The sequence below is a fragment of the Bufo gargarizans genome, chromosome 6 (assembly GCF_014858855.1).
Source record: "Bufo gargarizans isolate SCDJY-AF-19 chromosome 6, ASM1485885v1, whole genome shotgun sequence".
In the NCBI taxonomy this organism is placed as follows: Eukaryota; Metazoa; Chordata; class Amphibia; order Anura; family Bufonidae; genus Bufo; species Bufo gargarizans.
In genome coordinates this window covers 293,749,404-293,774,690 of record NC_058085.1, presented here as the reverse complement: position 1 = coordinate 293,774,690, position 25,287 = coordinate 293,749,404, and the positions used below count along the sequence as shown (strand labels likewise).

The 25,287-nt window shown below is 46.4% G+C and overlaps 1 protein-coding gene across 1 annotated transcript in view; it reads right to left on the bottom strand.

Moving 5' to 3' along the window:
• Positions 1-18,934, bottom strand: part of RTKN2 (rhotekin 2) — a 106,200-nt gene extending 87,266 nt beyond the window's left edge. Inside the window, exons 1-3 of the mRNA XM_044298198.1 lie at positions 18,758-18,934; positions 15,747-15,946; positions 11,223-11,281 (exon numbers count right to left, since the gene is read on the bottom strand). Coding sequence (XP_044154133.1) covers positions 11,223-11,281; positions 15,747-15,946; positions 18,758-18,868 — 370 coding nt within the window. The 5' untranslated portion in view covers positions 18,869-18,934. The remainder of the gene's footprint in view (positions 1-11,222; positions 11,282-15,746; positions 15,947-18,757) is intronic.
• Between the last annotated feature and the right edge of the window lie 6,353 nt (positions 18,935-25,287).

Below are 25,287 nucleotides of genomic sequence, written 5' to 3'. Positions count from 1 at the left end.
TCAGATTGCGTCATGTGCAACAAACAGTCCATGATGGGAAAATGCAACATGACACCAGTTTCTGCTGGTTGCTAGGGCAGGCCCTGCTGCGGGGACGGCGAAAAAACCCCCGCTGCTGCCCGCGGCCCCCCCGGCGCCCAGCTGCGGTGGCCACTTGAACCGAGGATGGCGCACTCGAGCCTGACGAGAGTGCCGGACGTGGGAGGGACCGGGTATACAGTGCAGACTGATGGGGAAAATGTTTGAAAGTAAAATGCGGGCCCCCCGGTGAGCGAGGTGAACCGGAGGGGGGGGGGGTCATGAGGCTGGGGCCGGCCGGCCGGACGTACCGACGGGCGGCAGTACGAAACTGGGCCCGAGTAGCTTACCACGGAGATGAAGGACGCCGCCGCTGCTCGTCTGCACAGGGAAGGCCGGAACCGGAAGTCGCACCCGGATGACGTCACCGAAACACGAGATGCGCACCACGCGATGCCGACGTCTGATGGATGCAGCGAGGGAGGGTTAAGTACCCTATGCCCCTCCCACAAATGCAGGCTGGAAAACCAGCCTGATATATATATATATATATATATATATATTTTTTTTTTTTTTTTTTTTTTGCGGCTCGAATGCAGACCTATTCACTTCAGTGGGGCCGCAAAAGATGCGAACAGCACTCAGTGTGCTGTCCACATCCGTTGCATCATTCCGTGGCACCGAAAAAAAAAAAAAAAAAAGCAAAGCATGTCCTAATCTTGTCCGTTTTGCAGACAATAGGCATGTCTACAATGGGCCGCCTGTTCCGTAAATTGTGGAAGGCACACGGGCAACCGCAAAAAAAATGGCACAGTCGTGTGCATGTAGCTTAAGGGTTACCATCTCAACGTGGATAATTACTACACCAGTCTACCACTGTTCTAGTCTCTAGCTTCCAGAGGTACTAACACCAGCTCCCCTGCCGCTGTATGAGGTACCACATCCACTGTCCCCAAGGAAGACTGCATCCTGGACTACAATAAACACATTGGGGGGGGGGGGAGAGAGAAAGAGTTGATCTTTCAGATTAAGTTCTGAAGCCCTACAATGCCACACGAAAATCAAAAGTGTGGTACAAAAAGCTGGATTTTTGGGGGTTTCCACTCTAGGGGTACCTCAGGGTGTGTTCAATTGCGAGATGGCGCCTGTCAATTATACTGATGAAATCTGCCTTTCAGAAGCCATTTGGTGCTCCTTTCCTTCTGACCCCAGTGGTACGCCCATATGGCAGTATACAAGCACATATGTGGTATTTTCTGTAATCAGGTGAAAATGGGCAATAAATTAAAGGGGTGCATTTTCTCCAGTTCCCCCTTTTGAAAGTGAAAAATTTGGGCCTAAAGTCAATTTTTCTGGAAAAAATAAATAAATAAAAATTAAATTACATTTTTCATTTTCACTGCCAATTCTATGAATCCCCTTTGAGGACAAAGTTCTCACTACACATCTTGAAATATTCCTCGAAGGGTGTAGTTTCCAGAATGGGGTCACTTTTTGGGGATTTGCACTCTAGGGGTACCTCAGGGTGTCTTCATATGCAACAGCTCCCAAAAGCCAAACCTGCAAAATCTGTCGTCCAAAAGGCCTATTGTTCTAGTTCCCTTTTGAACCCCAATATGCATCCATACATAGTTTTTGAGGACATATGGGGTATTGGCGTATTCGGGGGGAAATGGGGAAAAAAAAATGTGGGGGTGCATTTTGTCCTGTTCCCCTTGTGAAAGTTAAAAATGTGGGTGAAAAGCAACTTTTTCTGAGAAATAAAATAAATATATTTAATTTTTCATTTTCACAGCCAAGCATCTCCCAATTCTGAGAAACGCCTGATGGGTCTAAGTGCTCACTACACATCTTGAAATATTCCTTGAGGGGTGTAGTTTCCGGAATGGGGTCACTTTTTGATGGTTTCCACTTTACTAGGGGTACCTCGTCTTCATATGAGACATAGCTCTCAATTACCATTCCAGCTAAATCCGCTCTCCAAAAGCCATATGGTGCTCCTTCCACTATGAAGCATGCTGTGAGCCCATACAGTTTTTGAGCACATATGGCCAGTTTCTGTAAACTCCAGATTCAGGGTAATAGATTTTGGATTTTGTTTGGCTGTTAACTCTTGATGTGTTGCAGAAAAAAAAAAAAAAAAAAAAAAAAAAAAAAAAAACACACACACCTGTTTTAAAATCTGCTAAAAGTGAAATTTTCAAATTTCATTCTTATTTCATTCTCATGGGGGCACCTAAAGGGTTAACAAAATTTGTAAAATCAGTTTTGAATAGCTTGAGGGGTGTGGTTTATAATATGTAAGCCCAAGAAAGTGACTTCATAACTGAACTGGTCCGGAAAAAAATAAAAAAATATTGGGGTTTGGAAGTGTTCTTAAAGGGAGTGTCATCTCCATATGGCCATATACAGCGCTTACATGACTTTGTAGCACACCTATACAGGATTGTAACGGTACCTTTGTTCTTTTCTTTAGGCCCCTTTCACACGGGCGAGTATTCCGCACGGATGCGATGCGCAAGTTGAACGCATTGCACCCGCACTGAATACCGACCCATTCATTTCTATGAGGCTGTTTACATGAGTGGCGATTTTCAAGCATGCTCTATTTTGTGCGTTTTCCACGTAACGCAGGCCCCATAGAAATGAATGGGGTTGCATGAAAATCGCAAGCATCCGCAAGCAAGTGCGGATGCGGTGCGATTTTCACGCACGGTTGCTAGGAGACGATCAGGATGGAGACCCGATCATTATTATTTTCCCTTATAACATGGTTATAAGGGAAAATAGCATTCTGAATATAGAATGCATAGTAAAATAGCGCTGGAGGGGTTAAAAAATAAATAAATAGAAATTATAATTTAACTCACCTTAGTCCACTTGATCGCGCTGCCCGGCATCTCGTCTGTCTCCTTTGCTGAACAGGACCTGTGGCGACGTCACTCCGGTCATCACATGATCTTTTACCATGGTGATGGATCATGTGATGACCGGAGTGACGTCACCACAGTTCCTGTTCCTGCAATGAATGCTCAACACAGGTCCTGTTCAGCAAAGGATACAAAAGAGATGCCAGGCTACGCGATCAAGTGGACTAAGGTGAGAAATTATTTTTTAACCCCTCCAGCGCTATTTTACTATGCATTCTGTATTCAGAATGCTATTATTTTCCCTTATAACCATCTACAGAACACCGATCCCAGACCCGAACTTCTGTGTAGAAGCTCGGGTTTGGGTACCAAACATGCATGATTTTTCTCACGCGAGTGCAAAACGCATTACAATGTTTTGCACTCGCGTGTGTTCCCGCAACGCACCCGCACATTTTCCCGCAACGCCCGTCTGAAAGAGGCCTTAGACTTGCACCAGCAGGAAAAACTAAGTTTAATTCATATGCAAATGAGCACTCGCAAGTGCCCAGGGGCGGCGTTCAGTGTGTAGGTGCCCAGGCTGCTCTGCTTGCTTTTCACTTTACTCCTCCCCAGCCTCTTCCTTTGCCCGCCCTCCAAGTCTCTTGCCTCATCGATAGGTCTGGACTTGGAGGGCGGGCAGAGGCAGAGGCTGGGGAGGCTGCATATGAATTAAACTTAGTTTTTCCTGCTGGTACAAGTCTAAAGAAAAGAACAAAGGTACCATTACAATCCTGTATAGGTGTGCTACAGAGCCATGTAAGCACTGTATATGGCCAAATGGAGGTGACAGACTCTTTAAAAATGTTAAGATTTGCTTCTAAACTGCTAACGTCCCAAAAAAATTAAATGTCATTTTCAAAATGATCCAAACATGAAGTAGACATATGGGGAATGCAAAGTAATAACTATATTTGGAGTTACTACTATTATTAAAAAAAAAAAAAAAAAAAAAAAAAAAGAGAAATTGAAATTTGCTAATTGTTAAAAAATTTTGGGTAAATTTGGTATTTAATAAATAAATGCACCCCGCATTTTGTTCCCCATTTACCCTGAATACAGCAACACCTCATATGTGCTCAAAAACTGATGTATGGGTGAATAGCAGGGCTCTAGAGGCAAACAGCAAAATATGGATTTTGCTAACCTGAATTGGCAGACATGGATTTTGGGTGCCATGTCGCATACAAAAAAAAATATAAAATATATTCCTGAGGTCCGAAATTAAAAACCCCAAGAAGTGACCCCATTTTGGTAAGGGCACCCCTGTACAAACATTTTAACGGGTGGAAAGGGCACTTGTGACCTAAAAGGTGTTTCACAGAAATGAATATGTAGTGGTTGGTGAAAAGTGGCTATGTAAGCTACTCCATGGATGTGTGGTAGATTCTGAAACAATCCTGTATGCACAGACTAGGTTTTTCAGGGCAGGTTACACAGTAGTAAATGGCGTCTTTCCTTATCCCCCCCTTTTGGAACACACCCAGCATCTTTTTTGGGTCCTTCCCTTCCTTGCTGTCTGGAGGGAAGTTGACCTGGAAAATGTTGCCCTGGTAAAACACGGGAACCATGACTTCCTAAAGTACTGGGACCCTCCCCAGCCTGAAAAATTATGGCCTTGATAACCACCTCTTGGATCTATAGGAAAGTTCCTGTGTGGCCTGCAGATGGCAATGTACAATGTATACGTGCTATTTCAGTCTGTACGAGGTGCATGGCCAGCTTTTTGTACCACTTTCATTTTTTGTGCGGCACTGTAGGGCTTCAGAACTATATCTGAAAGATTCACTCCTACCATGTGCCTATTATAGTCCAGGATGCAAACTGTACATGGTACTATCACTGTCCCCAAACTAGAGGCAGGGGAACTGGTGGCACTGTGAGTGGTGGTCAGTAAAAGGACATCCCTCTTGTACTTCACTGCCAGCATGTTCTCATGGAGCAGAGCCCTGCTTTCACCCATTCTCAGTGGTTGCCCTACCAGGGATCTAGGGAGGCCTCTCACAGTACCTCTGGCAGTGAGGGACATGAATACAGGGATGCTGGTATAATAGTTATCCACATAGAGGTGGTAACCCTTACCCAGCAGTGGGTGCAGTAAGTCCCACACTATCTTCTTACTAACTCCTAGTGTGGCATGGGGAAAAAGCTCTCATTGTTTGTGTGGATTAAATTAAAGGGAACCTGTCACTGGGATTTTGTGTATAGGAACTGAGGACATGTGTTGCTAGATGGCCGCTAGCACATCCGTAATACCCAGTCCCCATAGCTCTGTGTGCTTTTATGGTGAAAAAAAATAAAAAATGATTTGATACATATACAAATTAACCTGAGATGAGTCAAAGCTTGAAAATATGACTCTTCTCTGGTCACACAATATATGACTCTTTATGTTAGTTTGCATAAAAAGGTGGGAAGTACAAAAATGCAGAATACTTATTGAATTCGTCTGCAAGTGAAATTAAAAAAAGTGTAATTTATATGTTTGGGGTAACACAATGAACATTTAGAAACGCTCAGTGAGGGTAGGATAGTAGAGGTGACAGGTTCCCTTTATATGTTATGGGCTGACATTCTGCTGTTTGGCCACAAGATGCCGCTGTTTCCTAGGCACAGCTGACTGACTGCATATACATTTCCATATTCATGAGGTGTGGTTTTCAGAGCATGGAGAAGGAGAACGGCGGGAGCCATCTTAGAAGCTAGCTGAGACGGAGGAGCCATGTATGAGCAAAAGAATCTGATGAATCCAGGAGTGAGAGGGCCCCTCAGTGATTCACAACTGCAGCTGAGTGAAGTTGATCGTTGTCCAAGACCCAGATCCTGTCCAGGGAAAAAGAGGACTGTTTCCAGGAAGGCTGACAAACGTTTCCTAGAGAGATTGGTTGTTCAATTCAGAGTCATCAGCGGAAGAAGAGCAGACCCAGGTAGACAGATGGTGCATGCACCCTATTGCAGTGTTGGACCATGTGATGAGCACAGTGATGTCACTAAAGGTCCTTTTCCTCCCAGGTGAAAGAACAACAAAAGCGGCGAGCTGGATGAGGTGAATTTAATCATTTTTATTTTTTAACCCCACCTCTAAGTTACTTTGCATTCTGTATTAAGAATGCTATTATTTTCCCTTTATAACCATGTTATAAGGGAAAATAATAAAGATTGGGCCCCCATCACGATAGTCTCCTAGCAACGGTGCGTGAAAAATCGCACCGCATCCGCACTTACTTGCTTGACTTCTATGGGGCCTGCGTTAGAGCATGCTGCAATTTTCATGCAACGCACAAGTGATGCGTTCACCTCCCGCTTTGCACCCACGCGGAAAACTCATCGGTGTGAAAGGGGCCTAACTGCCTGGGAACCGCAGGACCAGCAATGCAAAATTGGCTTAGGCCATTTTATCCCATAAGCAGCTTCCATTATTTAAAAAAAGATATCCAACACATAATGGTTGTACCACTCTATCTTAAGGGTCCATTCACAAGTCCGCAAAATGGATCCGCATCCGTTCCGCAATTTTGCGGAACGGGTGCAGACCCATTCATTTTCAATGGGGCCGGAATGTGCTGTCCGCATCCACATTTGCGGATCCGCACTTCCGCATCCGTGCTTCCGTTCCGCAAAAAAATAGAACATGTCCTATTCTTGTCCGCAATTGCGGACAAGAACAGGCATATTCTATTAGTGCCGGCAATGTGCAGTCCGCAAAATGCGGAATGTACATTGCCGCTTTCCGTGGCTCCGTGTTTCCGCAAAACACATTGCGGACTTGTGAATGGAGCCTTAAGGGTTTATTTAGGCAGACTATCTTCTCATCCGGGTGTTGTCCAAGTGTAGAACCAACAGCACATTGACCCATTAAACTTCATGGGACAATTCACATGCCGATTTTCTGCACTGACCATTAGTCCATGGCAAGAAAATATATGCAGAGTTCCCCCTCCCCCATCTGAAGAAGATCCTAAAAGGAAATCAGATAAGCTTTAGCAATCCTGTCTTATCTGTCATTCTAATCCTGCCTGTACTGATATAACCTATGTGTACAGATAAGCATGTAACTGCAATAAAGTTATCTGTACAGACCAAGAAGTGGCGCCTATTAGACTTAGGGTACTTTCACACTAGAGTTTTTCTTTTCCGGCATAGAGTTCCGTCACAGGGGCTCAATACCGGAAAATAACTGATCAGGTATATGCCCATGCATTCTGAATGGAGTAATCCGTTCAGGATGTCTTCAGTTCAGTCGTTTTGACTGATCAGGCAAAAAATAAAACCGTAGCATGCTACAGTTTTATCTCCGGCAAAAAAAAAAAAAAAAAAAAAAAAAACAGACTTGCCTGAATGCCGGATCAGTCCTTTCGACCTGCGCAGACCGGTAAAAATGTGGAAAAAAAAAAAAAAAAGATACAAGACGGATCCGTCTGTCCGCATGAGAAGCGGAGAGACGGATCAGTCCTTGCAATGCATTTGTGAGATGGATCCACACCAGGATCCGCCTCACAAATGCTTTCAGTCAGCGGCAGATCGGCGCCGACGGAACTGCCCGCCGGATCACACTGCCGCAAGTGTGAAAGTAGCCTTAGTGGCCAGTGGGAAAACTAAAGGATTTGATATTTTTTGTTTAACCCCTTCCCGACCGCAATCTGTATATATACACGTGATAGCTGCACATACCCCGTGCAGCTACCACGTATATATACACGTTCTGGCAGCTCTTTAATCCAAGCGCTGCAAAGCGCTTGGATTAAAGCTTCTGCCCCTGCCCTGCTGCTGTCACGGACAGCATACAGTGCAGTAATGCCGGCAAGGGACCAGAGTGGCCCCTTGCCGGCAATCGATCCGATTGGTTAGTCTGTGCAGACTAACCAATCGGATCGCGGCAGTGTTAAAATGCCGGTTTCAGGCTCTGATCTGCGCTCTGCAGATCAGAGCCTGAAATCAGTGTCCTTGCAGCCCCCCCCATCTGTGCAGCCCCCCGCCCCCGATCTGTGCGTGCAGACACTTACCCCCCCGCCCCGATCTGTGCAGGCCCATCTGTGCCCCCTCCGTCTGTTCCTAGTGCTGCGGCTCTGCCCCCTCCTTGAGTCCGCCCCCTGCTGCCTTGTCATACCTCCCTCCCCCCCCCCCCCCCCCCCCCTTCCAGCGCTGACCCCCGTCTGCCCCCCTGCTGTTTGATGGCGGCGGCTCCATTCCTGAGCCGCCGCCATCAGAGTGTCAGCTCTATGCTGACACTCTGCTGTAAATTCTGTGACCCCATAGATGCTGCGGCAGCGGCATCTATGGGGTTAATAGAGGGAGGGGGCTCCCTCTCTCCACCATCGGGGCTGCTGCGCTGCGATAGCAGCCCCGATGGTTGCCCTGGCAACCGGACGCTTTGCAAAAGCGTCCGCTGTTGCCACCTACAGGGCATCTGAATGTATTACACTTTGCAATGCAAGAGCATTGCAAAGTATAGTACAGCCATCAGCCCCACTGGATCTTCATGATCCAAGAGGGACTTGATAAAAAAAAAGTGAAAAAAAAAATAAAAAAGTAAAAATTATTAAATAAAAATGTAAAATTAAAAAAAAATAACATTTTCCTATAAAAAATTAAAAATGAAAAAACTACACATATTAGGTATCACTGCGTCCGTAACGACCGTCTCTATAAAGATATCACATGATAGACCCCGTCCGATAAACACCATAAAAAAAAAAAAAAAAAAACTGTAAAAAAAAAAACTGTAAAAAAAAAAAAGCCATTTTTGTCACCTTACATCACAAAAGTGCAACAGCAAGCGATCAAAAAGGCGTTTGACCGCCAAACTAGTATCAAACCGTCACCTCGTCCCGCAAAAAATGATACCCTATTTAAGACAATCGCCCAAAAAATAAAAAAGCTATGGCTCTCAGACTATAGAGACACTAAAACATCATTTTTTTGGTTTCAGAAATGCTATTATTGTGTAAAACTTAAATAAATAAGAAAAAGTATACATATTAGGTATTGCCACGTCCGTAACGATCTTCTCTATAAAACTATCACATGACCTAACTCCTCAGATGAACGCTGTAAAAAATAAATAAATGAAAACTGTTCCAAAACAGCCAATTTTTGGGTCACCTTGCCCCATAAAGTGTAATAATGAATGATCAAAAAAATCCTATGTACCCAAAAATGGTACCAATATAAACCTCCACACTTTCTGCAAAAAACGAGCCCCTGCACAAGACGATGGGCAGAAAAATAAAAAACATATGGCGTTCAGAAAACCAATCCAGCACAATCTGCCTTCCAAAAACTGTATGGCATTCCTTTCCTTCTGCGCCCTGCCGTGTGCCCGTACAGCAGTTTACGACCACATGTGGGGTGTTTATGTAAACCGCGGAATCAGGGTAATGAATATTGAGTTTTGTTTGGCTGTTAACTCTCAATGTGTTAAAGAAAAAAAAATTATAAAATGGAAAATCTGCCAAAAAAGTGCAATTTAGAAATTTCATCTCCATTTTCCTTTAATTCTTGTGGAACGCCTAAAGGGTTAACAAAGTTTGTAAAATCAGTTTTGCGTAACATGAGGGGTGTAGTTTCTACAATGGGGTCATTTATGGGGGGGGGGGTTTCCACTATGTAAGCCCCACAAAGTGACTTCAGACCTGAACTGGTCCTTAAAAAGTGGGTTTTGGAAATTTTCTTAAAAATTGTAAGAATTGCTTCTAAACTTCTAACGTCCTAAAATAATAAAATTACATTTCAAAAATGATGCCAACATAAAGTAGACATATGGGGAATGTTAAGTAATGAATATTTTATTAGGTATGACTTGGAAAATTGTGAATTTTTCCAAATTTTTGGTAAATTTGGGATTTTTTCATAAATAAAGGTGAAATATATTGACTCAAATATATGACTATCATGAAGTACAATGTGTCACGAGAAAACAATCTCAGAATGGTGTGGATAAGTAAAAGTGTTCCAAAGCTATTACCACATAAAGTGACGCATGTCAGATTTGTAAATTTTGACCTGGACACTGGGGCATCAATGACCCTTGGTCATGAAAGGGTTAACTAAAGATAGTGACATGGAAACTTAAAAATAATATCACCAAATATTCTTTCAAAATATGTTAAAACATAAAAACGCGATTTAAACACTAGGTCATTTTCTGAGGACATGTTTCCTTTAAAGGTCTTCTGCAGATGGAGGATGGGGAAGTCTGCATATAGTTTCTTGCCATGGGCTAACTGTCCATACTGTTGGGAGGAGGTCGCCTTCTCCTCCACTGCCGAGCAGCCAACTGTCAGGAATCCATTGAACAATGCAAAGGGCCCTTTAGCCGGCTGGTCAACAATAGCGTAATGTCTACGGAGGCCTCTAGTGTAGAACACAGTTCCTAGTAAACATCCACAAAAGCCTCCAGGTCTTATTGGGAAACAAAGGTCAGTTCAGACTATATTTGAGCCAATGAATAACTTTGGTCTTGAACATCAGGAAAGTTAATAAGTCAGTAGATAAAGTGTGGCAGAAACCTGCATCTCTACTCACTCTGAGCGCCACAAAAACAGCAGCTTTATGTGGAAATGTATAAACCTAGGGAAAGCACACACTACTATATAAAACAGATAAAAGATATATGGGGACATAAGGATAGACACATCTACAATGTACTCTATTACAGCCAAAACTAAAGGCTAAATTGGCAAAATGGATTGTACCATCTGGGCAACCCCTTGCCATGTGCTACTGGGGAATACGGACATTATAAAACTACAGTAACGTCCCCACCACACTACATAGCTGCCCGTCGAGTGAATAGATGCCATGTAAGGCTTCATGATCGTATTTCTCATCCATGCACTATACGCATTTTTATATTTTTGTGCTGATGGCACATGAATGGAGCTGCAGCATGGATGCATGACCAGTTCTAGAAGGTGTGGTTCCCAGCAGTCTGATCCCTAACAACCCTGTGGTTAGAGAATAAGATCAAATCCTAAAACAACCTCTTTATGCGTCTGTTGCAAAACTTAATGGCGATTGGTTGGGATTTTTTTTCTTCCATTTTTCTTGTTCGCTTCCAGTTGAAGCATTGAAACAGCTATACATATGAGAGCAGAGCACAACGAAGACATCGTATCTGCATATGGCCCTTTAATTATCTGCATCTCAATCTCATGTATTAGAACTCTTGTGAACAAACCAAGGCCTGTAGAATATGGGCAGCTTTAGGTTTTTTAGTATAAAGTGCAAAACAGATAACACCAATATTCCTGTTATTCCATAGTTTGTGAAGAAAAAGCTCTAAAATACGGGTACCTGTTATAGACAGCTTTCCAGGACAGGCCAAGCGTTCCTTCAGTCCAGCATCTGACAACCTGTGAAGTAAAGAAAGAAACAGGAGACACAATAAAGAATGAATAGGAACAATTAATATACTAAAGATTCATCAGCCATGCTATAAGCCACTTCTTAAAGGGCTTCTGTCACTCCATTAAACCGTTTTTTATTTTTTTTCTTTACTAATAATCCCTACACTGCGATCTCATCATACATAAGCTAATTAATGATTTTCGTTCAGTAGAATTTGTTAAAAATCGATTTTTGAAATATGTAAATTACCTTGCTACCAGCAAGTAGGGCGGCTACTTGCTGGTAGCAGCCGCGTCCTCCGATGGTAATGACGCCCCCTCTGCTTGTTGATTGACAGATCCCGTCCGCTGGCCCTTTCTCTGCTGGCCCTGCCTGTTTTGATTCAATATCTGGCGCCTGCGCTGCGGCCGTACCTCTCTTTAATCTGCGCAGGCGCACTGAGAGGCGGCCACTCGCTCGGCCGCTCCATCCTCAATGCGCCTGCGCCGATGACGTCACATCTACACCCGGCGCAGGCGCATTGAGGAGCGAGCGGCCGCCTCTCAGTGCGCCTGCGCAGATTGAAGAGAGGTACGGCCGCGGCGCAGGCGCCAGATATTGAATCAAAACAGGCAGGGCCAGCAGAGAAAGGGCCAGCGGACGGGATCTGTCAATCAACAAGCAGAGGGGGCGTCATTACCATCGGAGGACGCGGCTGCTACCAGCAAGTAGCCGCCCTACTTGCTGGTAGCAAGGTAATTTACATATTTCAAAAATCGATTTTTAACAAATTCTACTGAACGAAAATCATTAATTAGCTTATGTATGATGAGATCGCAGTGTAGGGATTATTAGTAAAGAAAAAAAAAAACGGTTTAATGGGGTGACAGAAGCCCTTTAAAGGGTTTTTCCCCTTTCAGACAATATCGCTAGGATATGCCCCCATTGTCCGATAGGGACCCGCACCTATCTCATAAATGCAGGCAGCAAAGTGAAGGAGGGTGCACTGCGTATGCGCGGCCACCCTTCATTCATCTCTATGGGGCCGCCCAAAATAGCCAAGCACTGGCCTGGCTATTTCCGTCAGCCCCATAGAAGTGAAAGCAAGCGGAGGCCACGTAAGCACGGTGCACTCCCATTAAATTATATGGGGGATTTCGAAAATAGCCGAATGCACCGCTCGGCTATTTTCAGTGGGCCAATAGGAACACTAGGTGGTGTCCGGACCCGGCACTGCCGGCCACCACTTTGTCGGCTGACCCGCACCTATGAGACAATGGGGGCATACAGTGAAAGGGTTCCAATATTGCTAAAGTTGGGTTGCTATTAAAATGTAAAAAAATAATATTGGATCTGTCTGCTGTAAACCCACTGTAGAAGCAAATTTCTGCCATCATAAACCCAAATACAGATTAGATTCTTTCAGACAAAGTGTAGTTACATGAAATGACCAGAAGATGGTGCTATGAAACCATGTTTGAGATTAAAGAGGACCTTTCATCAGTTTCGACATAGGCTAATTACGGTATAAACTTGTTGGGCGGCCACAACTGATGCCACGAGTGTATTTTTTTTCAACGGACGGCTCACAGCCAGGGAGAAGGAGATGCCCAGAACAGTTGCGAGCTTACTGCTCATAATACAGCGCGCCAAATCGGGGGGGGGGGGGGGGGGGGAGGGTAATACCACAATCAAAACTGATGAAAGGTCCTCTTTAAAGCTTGTATTAGTTTTAGTATGGATGAGAAACAAAACAAAACAAAAAAAAAAGTCATAAGAAAAATGGTACAAGCCATTTCAGGCAAGTAACAGTAATAACAAGGTAGCAGTAAATGCAGCAGGTTTAAGTGGACGACCCCTCAAAAGTAAGGCTGCTTTCACACTCACGTTTGCTGCGGATCCGTCCCTTTTCAATATTGGCCACCGCCCACCTTATCGTATATTACTTCTCACCCTAAGAGATCAATACGCTGCTTTACTTTCAATAAGGCCTCATGCACACTGCCGTGTTTCACGGCCGTATGCGGGCCGTGGAACCGCGGCCTGGATCCCTCCTGAGAGCAGGAGCGCACGGTGTAATTGGTTGCTATGACGCCGTGCGCTCCCTGCTGCCGCCGCAATACAGTAATACACTGGTATGATCTATACCAGTGTATTACTGTACTGTGCCGGCAGCAGGGAGCGCACGGCGTCATAGCAACCAGTGACGCCGTGCGCTCCTGCTCTCAGCAGGGATCCAGGCCGCGGTTCCACGGCCCGCATACGGCCGTGAAACACGGCAGTGTGCATGAGGCCTAAGCCTTTATTTGAGCCATAAAGAAGGATTTTTTTAATGCTACATCCCCAGTCATTTCTACCAATCATTGTCATTATGAGGAGTAACAGGGTCATATTCTTTGTTTCCATGGCTTCTTCGAAAATTTGTTACCACAGTAAGAAATAAATATCACTGAATGTTAGAAGGTTTGTCCCATGAAAAATATTTAGCAGTTTTCAAACCAGTATCTAAATATTTTTGTAATTGTATTTAATGAAAAATGTTGTATAACCACCGAGTAAGGCTACTTTCACACTTGCGTTCGGAGCGGATCCGTCTGGTATCTGCACAGACGGATCTGCTCCTATAATGCAAACGATGGTATCCGTTCAGAACGGATCCGTCTGCATTATATTTCAGAAAAAAATCTAAGTCAAATTGTTAGACGAATCAGTCCTGACTTTGCATTGAAAGTCAATGGGGGACGGATCCGTTTGAAATTGCACCATATTGTGTCAACGTCAAACGGATCCGTCCCCATTGACTTACACTGTAAGTCTGGACGGATCTGTTTGGCTCCGCACGGTCAGGCGGACACGAAACGCTAGCAGCGTTCGGGTGTCCGCCTGGGACGCCAAACGGAGCCATACTGATGCATTCTGAGCAGATCCGCATCCACTAAGAATGCATTGGGGCAGTACGGATCCGTTCGGGGCCGCTTGTGAGAGCCTTCAAACAGAACTCACAAGCGGAACCCCGAACGCAAGTGTGAAAGAAGCATTACTCCGTAAAATGTTTCTGTATAGCGCCACCTGCTGTTTGTTCTTTTTCTTATTTCTCTGCCCAGTTCACTGGGGTGGACACACATGCTCAGTTCCAGCAGTCAACTGATCTGTGATAGGGAGAGAGCTGCAGCATAAAAGACACGCCTCCCTGAGCTAAAGGGGGTGTGTCCTAAATAAATCTAGCAGAGCGATTAGAGCAATGAATGTGGAGATCTCTGGATCCATGTGAGGACAGGGTTGGTTCTAGCCTACTTAGGCTGCAGCCTCTACAAACAGCTGATGGGTGGCGGTCCAACCCCCAGCACCCCGCCAATCAAAAATTGATGGCCTATCCCAGGGGTGGCCAACCCGCGGCTCGCGAGCCGCATGCGGCTCCTCGGACCTTCACTTGCGGCTCTCAGAGGAGCGCGGTCTCCTCTACATATGCGGCTCGCAGGGGAGCGGGCCAGGGATATCGCCGGTTTTAAAAATATTAGCAGCACGGGAGAAGGAAGAAGAAAGCAGTCCCCTCCTCCTCCCTGTGCTGCTGCCGCTGCCACCAATGAGAATTAAGAGGGGAAGAGGAGGGGAGGGGCTGTTTACACTGGGGAATGCAGCATAGAGGCCAGGTGTCGGCTATGAGATTCTGCCGGCACCCGCCCCCTGTATCTTTATTAAAGGTTTTCATTGGTGGCGTAGTGCCCACCCCCCTTAATACCATGCAGGCCCGCGCTCTGACCTGCATGTCAGGTCACTATGGAGAGGTCGCCACAGTCTTCAGAGCAGCGGCAGCAGAGGTAGGATAAGCCACAGTTTTATTTTATTAAAGTACTGATCTGGGGGTCTTATCTGACATGGGGGTAGTATGAGCTCAGATAAGACCCCCAAATCCTCATCAGACCCACAAAATAAGCCTCTCCAGTGCTCACATAAGACACCCCATGCTCACATCTCCCCTATGTCAAATCACCCCTGAGCATGGGGCGGTCATCTGAGCATGGGGCGGTCATCTGAGCATGGGGCGGTCATCTGAGCATGGGGCGGTCATCTGAGCATGGGGCGGTCATCTGAGCATGGGGCGGTCATCTGAGCATGGGGCGGTCATCTGAGCATGGGGCGGTCATCTGAGCATGAGGGTGGTCATCCGAGAAATCTTGAAACACATTGTGAAAAACAAAGATTGCCAGAAGTCTCACTAAAGCTGTCTACATTACAGGTAGGAAAGGTGGTTTAAATGCACTTTTAAATGTTTGATAACTCAATTGCAGTAATACTGTCGTGTGCACGCATATTTGTGTAAACGGATAGCTCGTGGCTCCTGGCAGTCATACGATTTTTTTTTGGGCTCTTTGTGTCTGTAAGGTTGGCCACCCCTGGCCTATCCTGAGGATATGGGAAAGTCCTCCCCAAATAACTGGATGGTGTCTGGAAGCAGCTGCCGCGAGACAGTTATCTTTTCCACCGACATACCTTCTGCCTGAGACCATAGCGTTCCTTGCCTCCAGTGGGGAATGAAGCTGCGCGGTATAAACCTGGATCCGGGCATTGCAGGTCATGAGATTTTTCACAGCATTTAGGATCTGATCCTTCTGGGTGCTGACTGACAGCAGCTTGCATATGCCCTCTCGCATACGACATTCAAAGCCGAGCTTCTCCTGGATACAGCCCTCCTAAAAATTGGAAAAAAATAAATAAAATTTCAAAAAGAGGAAAATTGAGAATTTTAAAAGCAAACCGTTTCACAAAGCAGTGTAGAGACCTGCAGTCCTGGTGCATTGTGGCTGCCAACAAGCCGAACAGTGCTCCAGACCGAAAAAAAATTATAATAATAATCAGGAGCCAAAAATTTTTAACTGCCAAATTTAAATACAATAAATTAATGAATGAATAAATTAATGTAATAATAATAATAATAATAATAGATAAAAGACTCATTGATGCAGTATCGTCATCTGCCTTCTTGAGATTTCTACTTGCTGCTGATCAACTTTGAAATGGAAATTATTTAAAATTCTCGGCTGGAGTGGGCCCCAAATTTTCTATACAGTCCAGGGCTCATGGTTCCACTTCATATTCCTCCTCTGCGGCCCTCACTTACTCTCAGCGTCCGTCACCCCCACCCCCAGCTCCACAGGGGCCCAAGGGGTGGGGAAGAGCAATGGGGCAGATCTTGATGGGGAGGGGCTTGGTGTGAGGCTTAGTGTCCCCAGACATAATTTTGCTGGGAGCCCCTGCTGCAGTCAGGACACAGGCCATGCCAATGCTGCGGCAGAAGTAAACACGTAGACACCGGAGGCGGCGGGGAGCAGGTACATGTAAGGCTAATAGTAGATGTCATTATTACCAGAGAACCCCTTTAAGAGTACGTCCACTGTCCTGGAATTCACTGCGTAAAGTGACATTTAGTAGCAAAACTTTTCTGCTAAAATCTCATCTACTTTGCTGGGACTGAAGATGCAGCGGATTTTCCGCCACACGTGGCCATCACCTGTTATAAGGTATTGTATGCAGCATCTATGGGGATGTCCTGGACCAGACCCCCATAAATGTGATATTTAAAGGGTTTCTGTCACCTGAAAAATGGGTATTAAAAGGGAACCTGTCACCTCTACTGTGCTACCCTCACTGAGCGTTTCTAAATGTCCATTGCGTTACCCTGAACATATAATTTACACTTTTAATTTAATTTGCAGACAAATTCAATAAGTATTCTGCATTTTTGTACTTCCTGCCTTTTATGTAAAATTAACATAAGTCATATCTTGTGTGACCAGAGAAGAGTCATATTTACAAGCTCTGACTCATCTCAGGTTAATTTTCATATGTATCAAATTGTTGTTGTTTTTTTTACACAATAAAAGCACACAGAGCTATGGGGACTGTGTATTGCAGATGTGCTAGCGGCGATCTTGCAGCCCATGTCCTCAGCTCTATACCCAAAATCCAGGTGACAGGTTCCCTTTAAGCTGGCTGGCGATGTGTTAATGTCAGCTGAACATAACTATATTAGTGCCATCTCACTGCCTGAAGCCTTTTTTTTTTTTTAAGAAAAACTAACTTTTATAATATGCTAATATAATAATAATAATAATATAGCCTCAGTGAGCAAGCAGGGGGAGGGGGGTGTTGCACCTGCTCCTAGAGCAGCAGTCCCCAACCGCCAGGCTGCGGCCAAGGACCGGGCCCTGGAAGATTGTTTGCCGGGCCGCGGCAAGAGCTTCATTAGTACAGGACGGTGAAGGATCTGTACTCACAGCTTCCTGGTCTTCAGCTCAGCTATCGGCTGTGCAGGGCTGCTCCGTGACCTCACACTTTGCGCCGTGATACACAGCCGACAGCAGGATGAAGAGGATCGCGATGGTGACCAGGTGTTTTTTTTTTTTGCCCTGGCGGCTGACATAGGGACTAATGGCTCATAAGGGGCTGATAGATGGCTAAAGGTTGGGGGTCTGATCTGAGATGTAATGAAAAATGTCTTATTGTTCTACTCTAAAACCTAGATACAGTGCAGCAGAGAGCCTAGTCAGTTTATATATTTTAATATGCACCTTTGTGTTTTGTTATGCACATGAATCAGTCAGCGCCGACTAGCACCCCCTAAGCCCCACCCCCTGGGAAAATTGTCTTGCGTGAAACTGGTCCTTGGTGCAAAAAAGGTTGGGGACCACTGTCCTAGAGGCTCCATTTGCCCACCTCTTTTAAAAGGGAACCTGTCACCGGGATTTTGGGTATAGAGCTGAGGACATGGGTTGCTAGATGGCCGCTAGCACATCCGCAATACCCAGTCCCCATAGCTCTGTGTGCTTTTATTATGAGAACAAAAAATAAAAAATAAAGCAGCCCTCATTTCACCGATTCTGTTCTACTGTTCCTGGTCCAGGAATTAGTGGGATTTGCACCTGGCAACCTAAAAAGAGTGCTGCTGCTTGACTTTCGTTTTTAACCCATGTCCTCAGCTCTATACCCCAAATCCAGGTGACAGGTTCTCTTTAACGCCCTTCTCTTGATTGACAGGGCCAGGCAGCGCTGCTCTCCTCCCGCCAGCCCTGTCTGCAGTGTAAATCTCACGCGGTGAGGGAAGGACGCTCGGCGGCTGCCGGCTTCCTCACTGCGCCAAACCCTGAACTGGCACGAATCTAGTTATGTTCAGCTGACATTAGCCAACTTAATACCCATTTTTCAGGTGACAGAAACCTATCACTTTTACAATGGAACAATTTTTTAAGGGGTTCCAAACTGCAGTAAATGGAAGTGGACTGATTTCCATTGCTTGCCACTGACAAAGGTCTCAGCACCAGCACTGGACCGAGATCCTGGGGTCTAGCTCCAGCACCAACCTGCCCAAAAAACAAAGGGGCCACTGCATGCACGGTGCTTTAACCCATTCGTGCCCAGCCGCCTGCACACAACACTCCCTGCACCAGCCTTACAATGGAGGAGCCTGTCTGCAATAGATAAGGCAGATTCCAATCACAACTCACTTCCTGGGAGGGGAAGACGGCGCTCTCCCGGATCTTCTTCCTTTTGATCTCCATGTCCAGCGCCGAGCACTTGGACACGGTGGCCCGGTACCGATCTCCACGGCGAAGCATTTTGAATTTGGCGCTGCCGTTGCGCACTAGTCCTTCCCCAGGAGCCGACCGAGTGACGTCACGGCCCGAGCGCTCCACTGCTCCCCGGAGACTGCTGATCCGAATGGGAGCCGCCTCCTATAGGCTGGCCCGTACCATTCGTCAGCGCCCCTAGACGCCGTACAAAATAGTGAGGGGTTCCCTCGGAGAGAAGATTTTACCATAAAGATTGCAGTAGTGTAATGGTAACTGTCCAGTGAGAATAACTGATTATATTTTATAGGATCTGGCTAACAGGGCTCCCCTCCCGCCTGTGTCTATATGGTATCGTCCTTTGGATTTGATTCTGAGCTAGCAGGAGCTTGGAGCAGGTGTCTTGTTCCATCTGCGCTTTGTAAAGAGGGGGGGGGGGGGGGCACTTCTTATCATTTATTTCAGTGGTGTCACAATGTGAAATGCTGCAACTGTGACCCAACAGTCGCCAAAGAAATACCTGACTTGGTCAGATGGATTCCTTGTGACTTGCATCGCAGTGGGACACCATGGAAATACATTGTGTGACATACAGTACATGTATTGAAATAGTTATATTACCTTACAGTGCGGCCCCCAGTGATGTCTTTCCGCTTTTTATTTTTTTCAAAGCCCCCCCCCCCCCCCCCCCCCTTTTTCCGCTGTGGTCTCTGTTTTTTTTTTTTGTCGCCTCATATGCTACTGAGGCGATTCGGTTCAACTAGGCGGGGACTTGGATTTGTCACAGAAGTTCAGGTTTGGGATCGGTGTTGTGTAAATTTTATTATTTTCCCTTATAACATGGTTATAAGGGAAAATAATAGCATTCTTAATACAGAATGCTAAGTAAGGCTACTTTCACACTTGCGTTCAGAGCGGATCCGTCTGCATTATATTGTAGAAAAAATTCTAAGTGTGAAAGTTGCTCAGACGGATCCGTCCAGACTTTACATTGAAAGTCAATGGGGAACGGATCCGTTTGAAAATTGAGCCATATAGTGTCAAATTCAAACGGATCCGTCCCCATTGACTTACATTGTAAGTCTGGACGGATCCGTTTGCCTCCGCACGGCCAGGCGGACATCCGAACACTGCAAGCAGCGTTCAGGTGTCCGCCTGCTGAGCGGAGCGGAGGCCAAACGCCGCCACACTGATGCATTCTGAGCGGATCCGCATCCACTCAGAATGCATTAGGGCCGTACGGATGCGTTCGGGGCCGCTTGTAAGAGCCTTTAAACGGAACTCACAAGCGGATCCCCGAACGCAAGTGTGAAAGTAGCCTAAATTAGGGATGGAGGGGTTAAAAAAATAAACTGACCTTATCTACTTGTTCGCGCAGCCCGGCTCATCTTCTTTCTTCTTCTTTAAGGACCTGGGAGGAAAAGGACCTTTGATGACGTCACTGCGCTCATCACATGGTCCATCACATGATCTATCTTCATGTGATGGACCATGTGATGAGCATAGTGACGTCACCAAAGACGAGCCGGGCTGCGCGAATAAGTGGATGAGGTGAGTTTTATTATTATTATTATTTTTAACCCCTCCATCCCTAATTTACTTAGCATTCTGTATTAAGAATGCTATTATTTTCCCTTATAACCATGTTATAAGGGAAAATAATACAGATCGGGTCCCCATTCCGATCATCTCCTAGCAACCGTGCGTGAAAATCGCACCGCATCCGCACTTGCTTGCGGATGCTTGTGATTTTCACGCAGCCCCATTCATTTCTATGGGGCCTGTGTTGCGTTAAAAACGCGCAATATAGAGCATGCTGCTATATATATATATATTTGTATTTTTATTTTTTGCTGTGATGCGTGAAAATCACTGCTCATGTGCACAGCCCCATAGAAGGGAATGGGTCCGGATTCAGTGCGGGTGCAATGCGTTCACCTCACACATTGCACCCGCGCGGAATACTCGCCCGTGTGAAATCGGCCATAGCGTTCTGTATAGCAGGGCTGGGGAGTTGGTAAAGTTCGGACTCCTGTATTTTATCACACTGACCCCAGCTCTGACTCCTTTATAAATGGCCAAATCTTAAGAACTTAAACCACATTTATTGGAATACAATTTCTGAAGTTCCTGAAATTTTCTGTAAGTAATAAATGTGCAATGCGCTGTGCATTTAATAACTGGAAACACAGTTAGTTATACACTCAACAATGTTAAGAAATCTATAAATGTGTCCTCAGGAAAGCTCTGTATGTACTGGAAATGCAGAGAATCGTGTGCAAGTCTAAATGGGAATAAGGCTACTTTCACACTTGCGCTTGATCGGATCCGTTCTGAACGGATCCGATCATATTAATGCAGACGGAGGCTCCGTTCAGTCAGGGGCTGACTGGCAACTTTTGGCCCAGGGGGCAAGTAACACCCAGAGGCCCACTGAGCCCCCCCACCCCCCACTTTCGTCAGCCATGTAAATTAGAACACAGTAAAACTAAATAAACTAGGCCTGCTCCGATATATCGGCCGCCGAAACACATCAGCCGAAAATTGCATTTTTGGTATAATGCCGAAAGTGTCATTTTCTGGCTGATACAGTGTTGCATCCGTGTATTCTCTCCTCCCCGCTGGGCGCTGCTCTGTGTCCCCCCCCCCCCCCCCCCCATTACACTTGATGACTTTTGCAGGAGAAACTGTATATTGTGTGGCACAGTGTAGGCTATATGTGTATAACATAAACATATTTCATTTGAAAACTTACAGTTACTTGACCCTTGGGGATCTCGGACGCCACTTCCACGCTTTGGCCGGGGGCTCGGCGGAGCTGATGTTGTGTTTTATCCTAATGAGAAAGATTTCATAATAAGGATTTGGAGAAGGGGCAGAGGGGTCACAGAGCAGGGAGAGGCTGGGGCTGCTACTAGGGGGTCATACCATGGGGGAGTAATAAAGCCCACCATAATGCCCCACCCCCCCAGTAGAAATAATTCTCCTTATAATAGACAGTGCACAAAATACCCCCTTGTAATATCCCCAGTTGAGCTAATGTCCCCATAGTGCCCCCTATAATGTGCCAGTAGCCACATAGGGCCCCCCTATAATGTGCCAGTAGCCACATAGGGCCCCTCTATAATGTGCCAGTAGCCACATAGGGCCCCCCTATAATGTGCCTGTAGCCATATGCCCCCCCATAATCTGCCAGTAGCCATAGCCCCCCTATAATCTGCCAGTAGCCATAGCCCCCCCTATAATCTGCCAGTAGCCATAGCCCCCCCTATAATCTGCCAGTAGCCATAGCCCCCCCTATAATCTGCCAGTAGCCATAGCCCCCCCTATAATCTGCCAGTAGCCATAGCCCCCCCTATAATCTGCCAGTAGCCATAGCCCCCCCTGTAATCTGCCAGTAGCCATAGCCCCCCCTGTAATCTGCCAGTAGCCATAGGTCCCCCATAATGTGCCAGTAGCCATAGGTCCCCTATAATCTGCCAGTAGCCATAGCCCCCCTATAATCTGCCAGTAGCCATAGCCCCCCCTATAATCTGCCAGTAGCCATAGCCCCCCCTATAATCTGCCAGTAGCCATAGCCCCCCCTATAATCTGCCAGTAGCCATAGCCCCCCCTATAATCTGCCAGTAGCCATAGCCCCCCTATAATCTGCCAGTAGCCATAGCCCCCCCTGTAATCTGCCAGTAGCCATAGGTCCCCCATAATGTGCCAGTAGCCATAGGTCCCCCATAATGTGCCAGTAGCCATAGGCCCCCCCTATAATCTGCCAGTAGCCATAGGCCCCCCACTAATGTGCCAGTAGCCAGATAGGGCCCCCCCCACTAATGTGCCAGGAGTAGCCAGATAGGGGCCCCTCTATAATGTGCCAGGAGTAGCCAGATTGTGCCCCCCTGCCCCCCACCCCCCTCATAAAGTGCCAGCCCAGTAGACTACTGGGCTGGCACTTTATGAGGGGTGTGGGGGGCAGGGGGGCACGGGGGCACAATCTGGCTAGTGGTGGCTACTCCTGGCACATTATAGGGGGCCCCCCCCCTAATCTGGCTACTACTGGCAGTAGTAGCCAGATTAGGGGGGGGCCCCCCTATAATGTGCCAGGAGTAGCCACCACTAGCCAGATTGTGCCCCCTGCCCCCCACCCCCCTCATAAAGTGCCAGCCCAGTAGTAGCCAGATAGGGACAAAAATAAAGAAAAAAAAAAAAATGTCAGTCAGACATACTTACCTCCCTGCTTCTCTGGACTACTCCGGTCCCGCCTCCAGCCAGGCGCCAGCACACACTGCAATCACTTTACGGCAGCGGCTCAGTTAGGCCGCAGGACCGGCGCAGGTGGCGCGATGACGTCATCGCGCCGATGACGTCATCGCGCCTCCTGCGCCGGTCCGGCGGCCTGTCTGATAGGCTGCCGCAACACGCCTCCACTGCTCCCCGTCTCCCTGGCATAAAGCGGATGTTTATTCTGGCCCGGCCGGCCGGCCGGGACAGCAAGCCAGGGAGGCCCGGGGGGCAATTGCCCCCCTGCCCCCCGGCCCAGTCCGCCCCTGCGTTCAGTACGGATCCGTCTGCATTATAACTTAGAAAAACTTCTAAGTGCGAAAGTAGCCTGAGCGGATCCGTTCAGACTTTCAATGTAAAGTCAATGGGGGACGGATCCGCTTGAAGATTGAGCCATATGGTGTCATCTTCAAGCGGATCCGTTCCCATTGACTTACATTGTAAGTCTGGACGGATCCGCACGCCTCCGCACGTCTGAGCGGATCCGCATCCATTCAGACTGCATCAGGGCTGGACGGAAGCGTTCTGCTCCGCTCGTGAGCTCCTTCAAACGGAGCTCACGAGCGGACCGACGAACGCTAGTGTGAAAGTAGCCTAAAAGAAACCTGTAAGAGGTGTATATGCTGTATTCTATGTTCAGTGCTTGCCATGAAAGGGTTGTCTAGGATAGGGTTGTCTCGATACCAAAATTTTGATTTGGTTTTGATACCATAAAAAAGTATTGCGATATTCGATACCACGCAAAATGAAAAACCACCAAGAAAGCCACGTGCTTTCCGCATTTTATGGAACGTCCGGCCCATAATAGAACAGTCCTATCCTAATTTTTGGAGGGACAAGGCGACAAAAAAATGGCAAATCGCTAGTTTTTTTTTTACGTTCACCACATTTTTATATTTTAATAGTTTGGCCTTTTCGGACATGGCGATATGTACCGCATTTTTCTCCCCATAAGGCCTTATTCACACGTCAGTGTTTAGTCAGTGATTACCATCAGTGGTTGTGAGCCAAAACCAGGAGTGGAGCCTCCACAAAGATCAGGTGTAATGGGAAGATCTGCACCTATTCTGTGTTTAGAGCCGCACCTGGTTTTGGCTCAAAATCACTGATGAAAATCACTGACCATGTGAATAAAGCCTAAGATGCATTTTTCCCCAAAAAAATAAGATGCAATTTTTCCCCAATCATATGGGGCGAATACTAATGAGCGCTTCCATTATGGAAGCGCTCATTAGTATCGGAGGACCAGGAAGCAGTGACGGCTCTGTACTCACCGCTTCCTGGTCCTCGGCTGTCAGCTGTGAAGGCTGTGCACAGCGTGAGGGCGCTCTGTGACCTCACGCTGTGCGTGTCAGATCACAGCACAGCCGACATCAGGAGGAAGAGGATCGCGATGTAGGTGAGGAGCGGTGGCAGCCAGGAGTTTTATTTTATAAAACAGGCTGCTGGGGGCATAATTGCTGATTAGTGGCATAATGGCTGATAATGGGGGCTGAGAGGCATAATGGTGATGAGACGCATAAGGGCTGATATGGGGTCTGATGAGAGGCATAAGGGCTGATATGGGGTCTGATGAGAGGCATAAGGGCTGATATGGGGGTGATGAAAGGCATGGGGCTCTTATCAGAGGTCTGATTGGGGTCTGAGCTGAGGTCTGATTGGGGGCTGAATTGAGGTCTTATTAACATTAGGAGTCTGATTGGGGCTGTCAGCTGAGGTCTGATTAACATTGGGGGTCTCATTTGTGGTCTGACCTAAGGTGTAATGAAAAATATTTTTTTCTTATTGTCCTCCTCTAAAACCTAGGTGCGTCTTATGGGCCGGTGCATCTTATAGGACGAAAAATACGGTTATAGGTTTATTTGTTTATTGTTTATATATTTTATATGTAAAATTGGGAAAGGAGGCGATTTATATTTAATATGTTGGTATTTTTATTTTTTTTACTTTTTATTTACTAACTATTAGCCCCCTTAGCCCCCCCCCGCACGCAAATCCGCACCAAATAATGCGGATTGACCACACAGATTTGCCTGCGAACACCTGCGGATTTCAGTGCGGATTCTCCGCACATGAATCCTGAACGTGTGCATGTACCCTAGGGAGTAATGAGGGTGAAGTTGTAGAGGGTGATGAGAAGAAATTGAATCTAGTAAATATTCTTTTTCTGTATTTACTGAGGAAAATGAAATGTC